Genomic DNA, 14,079 nt, shown 5'->3' with positions numbered 1-14,079 from the left:
TGTAGAGTTGAAAGGGAAGGAGAAAGTAAAACAGATACTCAGGCTGAGGGAACAGCATGTGCTAAAGAAGAGATAAGAAAGGGCTTAGAGAACTATGCAATGTACAGATTGGGAGTTGGAGTGGAGACAGTGACAGGAGAGAAACTACAGGCGCCTTGCATGTTATGTTAAGCTTGAATTTCATCCCACAGTGATGGAGAGTCACTGAAAAGATTTTAGGCTATTGTAAAAAAAATCCATGCTAGATGTAATAAAGCACTGAACTAAGGCTAGAGAAATGGAAAGGCAAGGTTGGATTCAACCCAAGAGATGGCAAGAAAGTGAAACTGATAGAACTCAGTGACTGGGTAGATATAAAAATCAAAAAAAAAAAAAAAAAAGAAAGAAAGAAAAATCAAGGGTGCCTTCTGTTTCCAGATTGGGAAACTAAGTTGATTATGGTGCCTCAACCAAGTAGAGAATAAGATAAGAAAAGCAAATTTAGGAGTGAAAGATGAGTTATCTGTATACTGAATTTGAGGTACTTGTGGAACATTGAAATGCAACAGTCTAGTAAGGCAAATAAACCTGGAAAAGGGGTTTAAGGTAACATATACACAAAGATATGAGAAAGAAGAGAGAGAATGAGAATATAGGTGGTAGCTAAAATTATGAGAGTGGATTGACTGCATAAGAAAGGAATATAAACTAAAAAGAGAACGAAGGTAAGAATACTAGGAAACACAACATAAAAAGTGAATTTAGGGGGTGGGAAGGTCAGAGGTGGAGTTGTATCAAATGAGGCAGAGATCAAGTAAGACAAGAATTTCAGTATCCACTGGATTTGGCAATTTAGAGACCAGTGATAACCTTTACCAAATAAATTCCAGTGAAATGGAGACTAAAGGACAAGAGTGAGTTAGAGCAGTAAAAATATAAGGAGAAAAAAAGAAGTGGAAATAGCTAGGGCTCTCTCAAGAATCTTGACTAAGAAGAGAAAGGAATATCTTCACTTAGTGCATCAGAACCACTTGATCTAAAACTAATATCCCTGTGCTTTAGATCCATTCCATTTCCTGATCAGAAATTTCATTCTATTTAGTCCTCTTTTTTCCTATTATTTTCAGCTTTGTTCTCTACTTGTTTCTTCTCAGACCTTGAATATGCTCAAGTTTTCCCATCCTAAAACAGCTCTTCCTGTCCCTCACAGCCTTTGGCTCTCACCATCCCACAATGAAAGTTCTTGAAAAAGTTCTCTCCTCATGACTTCTCTTCTAACTCCTACTCATTCCTGAACCCTCCTGTGTCTCTCATCTGGCTTCAGTCCATATTCTCCACTGAAGCTGCTCTTGCCAAAGTGGTTAATGATCTTATTGTGAAATCAAATGGATACTTTTCAGGCCCATATCTTACCTGACGACTCGGTGCCATTTGACATTGAGCATGCTTTCCCCCTTGAAATGCTCTTTTCTCTCAGCTTCCTTTCTGTCACACTTTTCCCAGTAGAACTAGATTTTTTAGTATGCACTGCTAGTTTGGACAATGTGCTATGCACCTTGGACAAGTTACTTACTTTTCTGGTTGTTTCAGTTTTTTCATCTGTAAATGAGGAATAACAACAGTATCTACCTACTTCATAAAGTTACTATGAAGATTTAATGTTCGGTACTTAGAACGGTGGCTGGGACAAAGTGAGTACTTAGTAAATGCTAACTACTGATATTTTCAGGGGCTTCCCAGGTGGCTTGGTGGTAAAGAATCCACCTGCCAATGCAGGCAAGTCGCCTCACCTTGCTGGCTCCTCACCGCCTGCATCTGGGTGGCTACCACTCTTCCCAGGAGGTGATGCCCACATGTACACACTGATATGATCAAATACCGTATGGCTACCATACCTCTTATCTTCTTCTGGGTTTCTTCTTCCTTTTTGTTGTTTTTCAGTCGCTAAAGGTAGCTTGTGCTCAGCTGCGTCCAACTGTTTGTGACTCATAGACTATAGCCTGCTACGCTGCTCTGTCCATGGGATTTTTTCCAGGCAAGAATATTGCAATGTGTTGCCATTTCCTCTTCCAGAGGATCTTCCCAACCTAGGGATTGAACTCACATCTCCTGCTTGGCACGTGAATTCTTTACTGCTGAGCCATAAGGGAAGCCCTTAGTTGTTAAGTCCTGTCCAATTCTTCTACGCCCCCATGGACTATAGCCGGCCAGGCTCCTGTCTTCAGGATTTCCCAAGCAAGAATACTGGAGTGGGTTGCCACTTCCTACTCCAAGCAATCTTCCTGACCCGGGGACTGAAGCTGCATCTCCTGCTTGGCAGACAGATACTTTATCACACTGAGCCACCTGGGAAGCCTGCCTTTTCCAAAAACAGTTTCCTCAGGGTTCTACGCAGATTCTTACTTTATTCTATACACTCATCCTAGGTGATCTGAGTCAATTATGGCAGAGAGTCTGTATGGTCCACAGACCCCAGAGCACCCCTGAGATACACTCTGGGGGCCCATAAAACCAAAACTGTTTTCATAATATTATTAAGACATTATTCGCCTTTGTTATGGTGTTGACATTTGCAATGATCATGTGAAAAGAGCAACGGTGGATACACTTACAGAACCTGAGCACAAATCAAAGCAGTGGCACCCAACTATAGGAGTAGTTACTATATTCTTTCTTGCTATAGCCTCTTGGTTAACAATGACGCCAGTTTCACTAAAGCATGCCCTTGATGAAGCAATACAAATGATTAATTTTACTAAATGCCTACTCTTGGGACTTCCCTGGTGGTTAAGACTCCATGTTCCCAATACATGGGACCCAGGTTCAATCCCTGGTCAGGGAACTAGATCCCACATGCTGCATGGGATTTTTTTGCATGCCACAAGAAGATCAAAGACTCCACATACCACAACTAAAACACAGAGCAGCCAAATATATAAACAAATATTTTTTTTAAAGCCAATCCTTGGGTACATTTTTTAAAAAGTAGTCTGCGATAAGATGGGAAGTACACAGAAAGCACTTTTACTGCATACCAAGGGACATGGCTGTCTCAACAAATGCACTTGTTTGACTTAACTGTATGTTCAACTAAATCACTTTTTTCAAAGAACACCATTTTTACCCATAAGAATGACTGACAGAAAAACTAAGGTTATTCAGGACCTGCGTACTTAAGATACATTTTCTTAAGAATGAATGAAAAGAGCTTGTTACTTAAAAAAAGCAAACATTCTTTCCATTGATAAAATTCAAGCTTTTAAGTGACACTTTGAATTTTAGAGAATTCATATCTGCCTTTGAGCTCGACAACATCCCAATACATACTTCAAGGCTTTTCTAATGAGACTGTTACAATGAGATTAACTATATGATTTTTTTAGTATCATATTATGTAATATACATTTAAAAGATTTGTATAACTTAGGGAACCAGTATTTTCTCACGTGACCAATACATGCTGCTGCTGCTGCTAAGTCGCTTCAGTCGTGTCCGACTCTGTGAGACCCCATAGACGGCAGCCCACCAGGCTCCCTGGTCCCTGGGATTCTCCAGGCAAGAACACTGGAGTGGGTTGCCATTTCCTTCTCCAATGCATGAAAGTGAAAAGTGAAAGTGAAGTCGCTCAGTCGTGTTTGACTCTTAGCGACCCCATGGACTGCAGCCTACCAGGCTCCTCCGCCCATGATTTTCCAGGCAAGAGTACTGGAGTGGGGCGCCATTGCCTTCTCTGAGACCAATACATGACACCCGTTCAAAGTGTATGACAGACTGGTGGATTTTAACCTGAATGAAAAGCTCACTGATATGGTTTCAGATTCCACAATGCTACCAACCTTTCTTGTGTTTTGGCATAATAGCAAAGATGAAACTTTCCCGTTCCAATAACATATCTGTGTAAAATCAGCTTTTACTGATACACTTCAGCCAAACCAACACATTACAGGGGACTGGATGCAGAAGCCAGAGAGGAAGTCCAGCTGCCTTCTCCTGAGCGGACGTCAAGGAGGTCTGCAAGACCATAGAGTCAGTGTTCTTCTCACTGAATATTTTTTGTCTGGAAAATTATCTTTCAAAAATACATTTTTTATGTTAATGTAATAGTCTTATCTTTGTTATTTTTAATGAAATAATAAGTATATCTCTTAAATTTCTGAATTTTGATTTCAAATATGAAAACATTGATAGGTATATGTAACCCACATTTACAAAACCTTTTTGGGATCCTCAAACAATTTTTAAGAGTAAAAAAAATAATGCTGAGAACAAAGGATTTACAAATTTCTAAATTATACTATTTATTCATTTACATGCAGTTGACTCCCAGTCATATATTATTTTGTATATTCCCTAAACATACGCATCCGTATCAGTGTATTTTTCTGAGTAAATTCTTAAGAGGACAGGATTTGCTATGTACAAGCAAGTGTGTTCTACACATTTGTTGTACATATATGTGCTTGCTGTGTACGAGGTACTGCACTTCTCAGGGATGCCTACACCACCAAATCCAAAATTTCCCGCATGGTCCATGCACAAGTAATCTTTGCAGGTTTTTTAAGGACTTTTTTTTTTTTTTTTAATTGGCCAATTTGCTCTTAAAGCAGAAACAAACTACAATAAAGAAGACCTTTATGACATATACTATCCTAAGCCACCACAAGGCATATACTGGATTATACCAGACTATTCTTCACTCCCATTCCCATCAGTTAGCTTCACTTAGATCTATAAGAATTAAGATGATTAATAACTGTGCAATTGGATGAATCTACTTGGTACTGTCATGAGAAAAGAAGGATCAACATTCTATTTACACCTTAACCTTATTATGAAGGAAATAAGTCTCGAGATTAGGAATTTACTTAGAGTATATATTAAAATGTTTCACTGACACAAACTAATTTAAGACTAAGTTGTAGTTTTATTACAGAGTAGCTAATGAATATTTTTATAGAGCAGCAGTTCTCAAAATATTGCTGGAGAACAGCTGTGTGTGAGTGAGTGTGTTCTTGCTCAGCTGTGTCTGACTCTGTGACCGCATGGACTGTAGCCCACAAGGCTACTCTGTCCATGAGATTTTCCAGGCAAGAATACTAGAATGGACTGTCATTTCCTTCTCGAGGGGATCTTACCGACCCAGGGATCAAACCCACGTCTCCCACATTGGCAGGTAGATTCTTTACCACTTCGTCATCTGGAGAACAGCTGCAGTTCCCTGAGACTCTCACTGTTTCATAACTCTTCCTTTTCCAACTACGTACATACTTTTTTTTCATATTTAACATATTTACCTTTTTTTAAGTGGATGAGTAATTATACTACTTAATACATTTGCTTAAACCAGAAACACAAATGCATGCCAAATAAGAGATAGATTAGGTAAAACAGTTAACAAAAGGCTCTTTCTTAGAAAGTTTTTACCATCCTTCATAATTCAAGAAACAAGTGCTCGTTAGTGGGACATTAAGCCTATATTTCAGTTAATAATGTTGAACCAAGTCCACCTCTTCCAAACTTCCAAGACTTAACCCTGTGCACACACTCATTACTCTATTTTAACCACTGTTTTTCTTGTTCTCTTCCTGCAGGCAGGAACTATGACTTTTTCACTCTTGACACACAGTTTGATATCTGATATACACTAAGTTCTCAATACATAATCGTTGAAGAATGAACAGATGAACAAATGGGTAAAAATTTAATTCTCAACTAAAAAGGTAAAGTGTTTCAAGGAAATGTGCCACCTGTCCTGAGTCATAAGATAACCTACCAGCTCCATGTCAGAGGTCACTGATTTCTGGAGAATCAGTAGAAATTGAAATTAACTAATTTCATTCTATAACTGGAGACTTGCCCCAAGAAGTATTAAACACAACCACAACAATGTGATTTAGTTTGTGCCTATAATTGAGACTTCTTACAAATGCTGACACTAACCCAGAGCTACAGACTGTAAGTAATACCCTTTTTAAGAAACTCCATAGTTTTGAGAAGAATATAATAGTGTGATTATTCTTATTGCCTTGTCAGGGCTGTGTAGCACTTCATGTACTTGACAAACTTGTTTGTTTACAGATTATTAACTGCTCTGATTGAGGTGATATATACGTGAAAAAAAAGCAACTCTAAAGCAGTACTTGGCTAGAATGCACGGTTAACCAACAATGACTCAAAATAGACTATACCTAGTATTTAACTCATTCAGAAAAAGATTTACATTAAAAAAAATCCATTACTATAAATTTTTTTTTAAAGAAAGTCCCACTGTTTAAGCCTGGCCCAATAAACTCAGGACAAATCACCTTCTGGTACTAGAAAACTGAATCAAATGTGAATCTATATTAAAATTCTCTTCTCAGTTATTAATACTTGTTTGAATCACTATCATCAACACTGGTCAACAGAAATAATATGAACCACATACATAAATAATTTAAAATCTAACAGCCACTTTTAAAAAAGTAAAAAAGAAATGGATGAAATTAATTTTGAAAATATACTTTAACTCGATATATCCAAAATATGATCATGTCAATATGCAATCAGTGTTAAAAATTGAGGTATTTTACATTTCTTTTTTTTCTCCTGCATTAAGTCTTCAAAATTTGGTGTGTATTTCACAATTAGGTCACATCTTAATGCTGACCAGTTGCATCTGAAACCCCTCAAAGCTAGTAGCTATTGTACTAGCTGGTGGCTACTATACTGGAAACCACAGTTCAGTTCAGTCGCTCAGTTGTGTCCGACTCTGCGACCCCATGAATCGCAGCATGCCAGGCCTCCCTGTCCATCACCAACTCCCGGAGTTCACTCAGATTCACGTCCATCGAGTCAGTGATGCCATCCAGCCATCTCATCCTCTGTCGCCCCCTTCTCCTCCTGCCCCCAATCCCTCCCAGCATCAGAGTCTTTTCCAATGAGTGAACTCTTTGCATGAGGTGGCCAAAGTACTGGAGTTTCAGCTTCAGCATCATTCCTTCCAAAGAAATCCCAGGGCTGATCTCCTTCAGAATGGACTGGTTGGATCTCCTTGCAATCCAAGGGACTCTCAAGAGTCTTCTCCAACACCACAGTTCAAAAGCGTCAATTCTTCAGCGCTCAGATCTAAGTGCAGCTAACTGATGGGAATGGGAGTGAAGAATAGTCTGGTATAATCCAGTATATGCCTTGTGGTGGCTTAGGATAGTATATGTCATAAAGGTCTTCTTTATTGTAGTTTGTTTCTGCTTTAAGAGCAAATTGGCCAATTAAAAAAAAAAAAAAAAGTCCTTAAAAAACCTGCAAAGATTACTTGTGCATGGACCATGCGGGAAATTTTGGATTTGGTGGTGTAGGCATCCCTGAGAAGTGCAGTACCTCGTACACAGCAAGCACATATATGTACAACAAATGTGTAGAACACACTTGCTTGTACATAGCAAATCCTGTCCTCTTAAGAATTTACTCAGAAAAATACACTGATACGGATGCGTATGTTTAGGGAATATACAAAATAATATATGACTGGGAGTCAACTGCATGTAAATGAATAAATAGTATAATTTAGAAATTTGTAAATCCTTTGTTCTCAGCATTATTTTTTTTACTCTTAAAAATTGTTTGAGGATCCCAAAAAGGTTTTGTAAATGTGGGTTACATATACCTATCAATGTTTTCATATTTGAAATCAAAATTCAGAAATTTAAGAGATATACTTATTATTTCATTAAAAATAACAAAGATAAGACTATTACATTAACATAAAAAATGTATTTTTGAAAGATAATTTTCCAGACAAAAAATATTCAGTGAGAAGAACACTGACTCTATGGTCTTGCAGACCTCCTTGACGTCCGCTCAGGAGAAGGCAGCTGGACTTCCTCTCTGGCTTCTGCATCCAGTCCCCTGTAATGTGTTGGTTTGGCTGAAGTGTATCAGTAAAAGCTGATTTTACACAGATATGTTATTGGAACGGGAAAGTTTCATCTTTGCTATTATGCCAAAACACAAGAAAGGTTGGTAGCATTGTGGAATCTGAAACCATATCAGTGAGCTTTTCATTCAGGTTAAAATCCACCAGTCTGTCATACACTTTGAACGGGTGTCATGTATTGGTCTCAGAGAAGGCAATGGCGCCCCACTCCAGTACTCTTGCCTGGAAAATCATGGGCGGAGGAGCCTGGTAGGCTGCAGTCCATGGGGTCGCTAAGAGTCAAACACGACTGAGCGACTTCACTTTCACTTTTCACTTTCATGCATTGGAGAAGGAAATGGCAACCCACTCCAGTGTTCTTGCCTGGAGAATCCCAGGGACCAGGGAGCCTGGTGGGCTGCCGTCTATGGGGTCTCACAGAGTCGGACACGACTGAAGTGACTTAGCAGCAGCAGCAGCAGCAGCAGCAGCAGCAGCAGCCTTCTTCACAGTCCAACTCTCACATCCATACATGACTACTGGAAAAACCATAGCCATGACCAGACGGACCTTAGTCGGCAAAGTAATGTCTCTTGCTTTTGAATATGCACTGGAAACCACAGCAGTAGATAATTCAGAGAATCCTTCATATCTAGGAAAACTGGTTTAAGATTTTTTTTTGTCCTTTTGCAGTAACATCCCAATTAACTTTCCCAAAGATAAAGTAGGAGTAGATTTAAGTACAAGAGCCCAAAACTCAGTGAATTCTTTAGAAGGCAGCTTTATCTGCGTAAAACTATCTCAGATGAGAAAGTCAAAATAGGTACATCTCCCCTTCCCACTCTAGAGGAAAGCTACAGACTTCCCTTGATGCCGCTTCTTCATTAATTTCTTCTTTACCCATCTAGGAGACCCTAGTTTTCTGACTCGGGAAGTGGCTAAAGCAAAAATATCTGACGTGTTTCTTTTCTGTGATGAATACACTGTCGCCAGGAACCTGACCTTAGTCGTGACAGTATTCAGGGTTGTCTGCAGAACTTCAACACCCACTGCACAGAAAGGGCTGGGGAAAGTCTTCCAAGAAAGGCTTCTGATTATCTGGAGCTTGGTAGGAGGCGGATTCTCAGATAAGGGCAGAGTTATGCAGGCTTTTTCAATCTCACTCTGCTGGATCTGCAAACCTGATTTAATTTTGTGATTTACAATTCAATAAGGCCCAAAAGAATACCTTTAGGAATGCAGTGGAATGGGCAGTCTCCCTTACAACCTAGTCAGCAGCTGTATCCATTCTTCCCAAAGTACTTCTCCAGTCTGGAGGACCAACTAACGTTGGAACATGACATGGACCTAGGCGGAGGGCAGCTGGTCTGCTAGAAAGAGGAAAAGTTCTTTCTCCACTCAAAGGAAGTGGAGAAGAATGGGGGAAAGAAAAAAAAAAAAAAAAGGCAGTATGCAGCAGAGGCAGCCAGGCTTACAAGAGGAAGATGAAACGAGTGGCTAAGAAATGTGTATACACACGCACATGCGCGCACACACACACGAGTCACTGCTTTTGTTTCTAGTTACAAGATAGGCCAATATATGAGTCTGTTTAGTGCCCTGTGCCAGAGAATGATATTGAGAAAGCTCCTTAGATACGCCAGTGAGGTTGCCTTGGAGGTAACGAGAGAAAAGGGGATTGGAATAATGAATGAGCAGCAAGGAGAGGTATAATCTATCTCTTATATAATTTACAAAACAATTTTCTCTGGCAACATAAAGCTCCTATTGCAATACCATATTCAAAATAAATGAGCCTATGTAGCTCTGATGGTATCAATATTAAGTCTCAAGCTCAAATTTGATCCCAAGGAATAAGTGCTCAGGGACTATGTAGACATTAAATTTCAAACAATTTTACCTTTAAGATCCAATGTACAAACATGCCAGACCTAGCTTGGACTATTCATTCTCTCAAGTCTCAATCATTAACGTAATATTATAACAAGTTTTAAAGAACAGGTGGAAGAGTTTATCTCTCTTTTGATAGGATAAAAAAGTGGCCTAAGTGTGTGCATGGGTGGTGGGGGGAAGAAAGAAACTGCAGAAAGGTGTCCAACATGCAAATATAGTATGGTGAAATTTAACTAAGGAAAAAAGGAATTAGTTTCATCTCTCTTAGTCAAGACAAACATCTATTGCATGCTGAAGATCTAGATTCTGTTTACTCCTCTGGGTATTTGAGTAGACGAGGGTGGATCCTTCTCAAACGTTCAATCAGTATTTACTGACCACATGCCACATCTAAGGTATTTTGCAAGGTGCAAGCCACCACAATACAACCACTCAGAAGAGGCCCACAGAGGAAAGCCTCTATTCTTGGGTAGGACATACTCTACCATCTGCAGTTTTTTAGTGAAATGGCTAGATACATTTATTTATGGTCAGGTGGCTTTCAAATCATCCTTATCAGATGAGGTTGCAGCTCTCCAGGGAATGTGGGAACTTAAAAAAATAAATGCTCTGTGTAGCTGATGAGAAGAAAAAATTAAGAATAAACTTTAAACTCTATTTATTCTTTAGGATATTCTTAAAACAGAGATAATTTATCAAAGGGCATAGTGTAAGACATTAAAATATGCAGGACAATTCGAAGCAACAAATGCAAAGTTCAAGTCAAACACATTATATTAAGTAACCAAGAATAAGATGAACATGGATCTGTTCTCCAAATCCTAGAATACTAGGAACAGCAGTATTAAATCTTAATTCCAGAAGGGAAGTTTAAGGAATGGGAGAAGTGGCCATATTGTACAGTGGGAGGAGAATGGGGCTGAGGAAAACAATCTGAATCTTGGTTCTACCTCCTCCTTCAGGTGAGTATGCAACATGTGAAAAGCTGAAAATGCTTCTAAGCCTTAAGTTTACTGTTTATATAAAAGGAAGCTGGAGTTCTAGCTCTTACAGCCTATGGTTATCATATGAATCATTTTTTAGAAACTAAGTAGTTAGGACTTGAGAAAGAAGAAAACGTAGGAAAGAGACTAACTGAACCAATATTTCAGCTGTAAATTCTATTGCTAACTAAAGTGGTTAGGTCTTAAAGAGAAACAAAATAGCAAGACTGCTGCTAGGGTTAAACTTTCCTAAGATCAAACATGAGATGAACAAGGTGCCTATTCTTACTATCCAAGAAATACCATACTAGAATGCTTTCACATCAGTATTCCCACCCATCCCTTCTCCCCTGACACTGGAGCACCATAGAAACATTCGGATAGAATTCCCGCAGGTAAAAAGGATCCTTTCCAGTGGCTGTGCCAGGGGATATGTAAGTCTTCACAGTCACCTGGGGGAACTCTTTGGAAATTTGAAAATATATGCAAGTTTATATAAAATCAGTGTTTATAAGCAACAAGTCATCTCCTCTTACCACTAACTTGGGGAAAACTTCCATACTGTTAAACATTTATATGAAAAGCAGAGAATCTTTTGCCTAGGATGACGAACTTTTTTTTTCTTTCCTGAACTGTGTATTTCCTTTTCAGTCATTATACTTTCTTTTTTTTTTTAGCTCTCATACACAGATACTATAATGGAGGGTACCTGGACCTAGTTTACTCCTAAGAGGGACAAGTGGTTTGTGCCTCCACCTCAGGGACACTTAATTTAGTGACTATACTTAAAGAACTGCAATGCTAAGTTCCCGAGGACCCAGAAAAGGCATTTGGTTCTTTTGGTTTCATTTGCTTCAGTTAAAAGTATCTTTATTTTTACACTTGAATCTTTGGTAGAGCACTCTGATGAAAATACATAAACACTGTGAATAAATGGATGAATGGTGGGCAACACATAACACATTTTTGTGTCAGAAATAGTGGGAAAAGAAGTAATCCAAAACAGATTAATATTAATTTTTCAGACAGTAACAGAGTAGTCTATCTGCAATATATGTCCATCCTCAAAAGGACATTCTTGCTCTGAATACTGGCCAAAAGAAAGAAAGATGTCAAAGTTCCACCCTCATCACCTGAGACCTATGCAAAAGTCACCTTTCCAGGGGGGTGAGTAGATTTGATCAAAATCACCCACAGCTACAAGTTCACACTGTGAAATCACCACCACACCAAGTCCTCAGTGAGTATCTTTATCTTAGCAGACAGGAGCCGCTCACTCAAAGAAAAGTGAAAACACTTCTGTCAAGAACACATGGTCGCTGAGAAGCTGGCTCAACACAACAGTCTTATAAGCCCTAAGGCTGTCCATCCTTTCAGTGTGATCACTCTTCCTACCATTTCAGGCCTCCAAGGCCCGTTCTGCAACTCATTTGACACCTTTTCGTGCTCTGGAAGCCTGAGACTCCACCACACCCTGCCAGATTTCTACTCTTACGAGCCCTGGCACAACTTTACTGAAACACACACACACACACACGCGTCCATGAGCTGACGAACCAAGGCTTAGGGCCCAACTAATCCTGTGCCTCTCAATTCCCAGAAACTAAAGTGCCCTCACAAATCTTAGCTTCCCATGAACCCGCTCCTTTCAGCTTGGCTCCTGACGGCCCCAACTAGTTCTGGTTCTCTTAGCTCTTTCTTGTTTCCCGCCTCGGGTTCTCGGTCGCAGCTCACATTCAACCTGTTTCCTGGTCTGCAGAATCCTTGAAGGTTGGGGAGAGGCCTATGAAACCCCCGCAAGTGACCTCGGGGCTCTAAAACTGAATGGGTCCAGCGTCCCCTGCGACTCGCACTCTTTTAATGTCCAAGCCCCAAACTCCCTGTCTTTACCTAGGCTCCACGACCACCGCGGCCACCCTCCCGAGCATCTCCCGCGCGGCCCGGAGTCTCCCAGGCCCCTGCTTCCGGGCTTTCCTGCAATTCGTCTTCCGGTCCCGGACCTCGGTCTTTCGCCCTGGACCGGCTTCACCAGCCCGCGCCCCCGGCCCTTTGCACCGCTCGCCCGCGGGCTCTCACCGCTCGAAGAGCAGCCTCACGGAGAACACTCCCGCCGCCAGTGGGAACACCGAGAGGATGTCCCGGGCCCGCGGGTAGCCGTAGCCGTCGCCCTGTCCCTCGAAGTCGGCCCAGCTCACGTTCTGGGGCAGCCAGAAGCGCTCGCTCCACAGCCAGCCCCACAAGAGGCCCAGGGCGCCCGCCGCCGCTGTCGCCATCTTACTCCCGCCCAGCGGCCCCAGCCGCCACAGCTTCAGCTGCCGCCACAGCCAACGGAACCCGCGGGGAGGCGGCCCCGGGGCGGGGCCGGACCGGCGGCCACCCCCTTCCGGCCCCTTCTCATCCGCGGCACGTCTCAGCCCGCCTCCTCTGCGGGGCCGGGCCTCTTCACCGCCCATCCCGCCTCCCCGCCCACCTTCCTCTCTGCAGCTTCCCCCGCCGCCTCTTCTCGGGACTCCGCCCTCTGGTCCCAACCACGCCCCTCCCTTTCCCGCCCCGCCTCCACCCAGGCCTGGCCCCACCCCCGAGGCACTCAAGTCTGGTCTCACCCTTTTTCACTACTGGTTTCGACCGAGCTTTTCCTCCTCCCTCACTCTCCCGTCCTGCTGTGGCTACACCCGTTATTTCAGACGGGGCTCCTTTATGGGGACATTTTTCTCAGTCCAGCCAGCTTAAAACGGTATCTGCTCCTTCGAAGGCCATGTCTCTCTCCCTCCCGCTCCCAGCCCCATTTCTCGCTAGGGTTTATCTCCATCTCAGCTGGTCCCGCCTGTCAGCAGCGATCTTTTTGCTTTCTCTCCCTTTTCTCTCCACACTTTCTCTCCCTACTTGCCTCTCCACGATCTCAACCCACTTTCACTGTATATCGCTTAAAGTGGGCTTTCAAAAAAAAAATCCTTTTATTCTCATGGGAAAAGGAAATAGAAGGTATCCAAAGGAAAATATAAAGGAAAAAGAAAGATGTTGATGGCCAACGTTTAATGAAGTTTACTATATCCCAGGAAATGCACTAAACGTTTTACACACAGTATTTAACTTCCTCATTTCATGAAGTGGGTGTTTTATTTACTATTTTATGAATAAGTAAACTGAGGTCCAAAGAGTAGCTTGCCCGAGGTTATATAAACAAGTGGTAGAGGTGAGCTTCTCAACTGGAAAGTCTTTAGACTCCAAAACCCTGAGGCTTTATCCTACAAACTTCCTTAATTCTACATTTCCACATTGAACATTGACCTCTTTTGTGGATCTACATAAACAGTGAGGGGAGCCATAGGC

General features: G+C 41.5%; 1 protein-coding gene across 2 annotated transcripts in view; it reads right to left on the bottom strand.

Moving 5' to 3' along the window:
* CERS5 (ceramide synthase 5) overlaps positions 1 to 13,150 on the bottom strand; it is a 30,394-nt gene extending 17,244 nt beyond the window's left edge. For both annotated transcript variants that reach the window (XM_052639701.1, XM_052639702.1), the window contains exon 1: positions 12,826 to 13,150. In XM_052639701.1, the coding sequence (XP_052495661.1) occupies positions 12,826 to 13,022 (197 nt within the window). In that variant the 5' untranslated portion in view covers positions 13,023 to 13,150. The remainder of the gene's footprint in view (positions 1 to 12,825) is intronic.
* Between the last annotated feature and the right edge of the window lie 929 nt (positions 13,151 to 14,079).

Source organism: Budorcas taxicolor, chromosome 5 (assembly GCF_023091745.1).
Source record: "Budorcas taxicolor isolate Tak-1 chromosome 5, Takin1.1, whole genome shotgun sequence".
NCBI lineage: Eukaryota > Metazoa > Chordata > Mammalia > Artiodactyla > Bovidae > Budorcas > Budorcas taxicolor.
The sequence above is the reverse complement of the archived record's forward strand: the minus strand, read 5'-3'. Positions and strand labels throughout refer to the sequence as shown.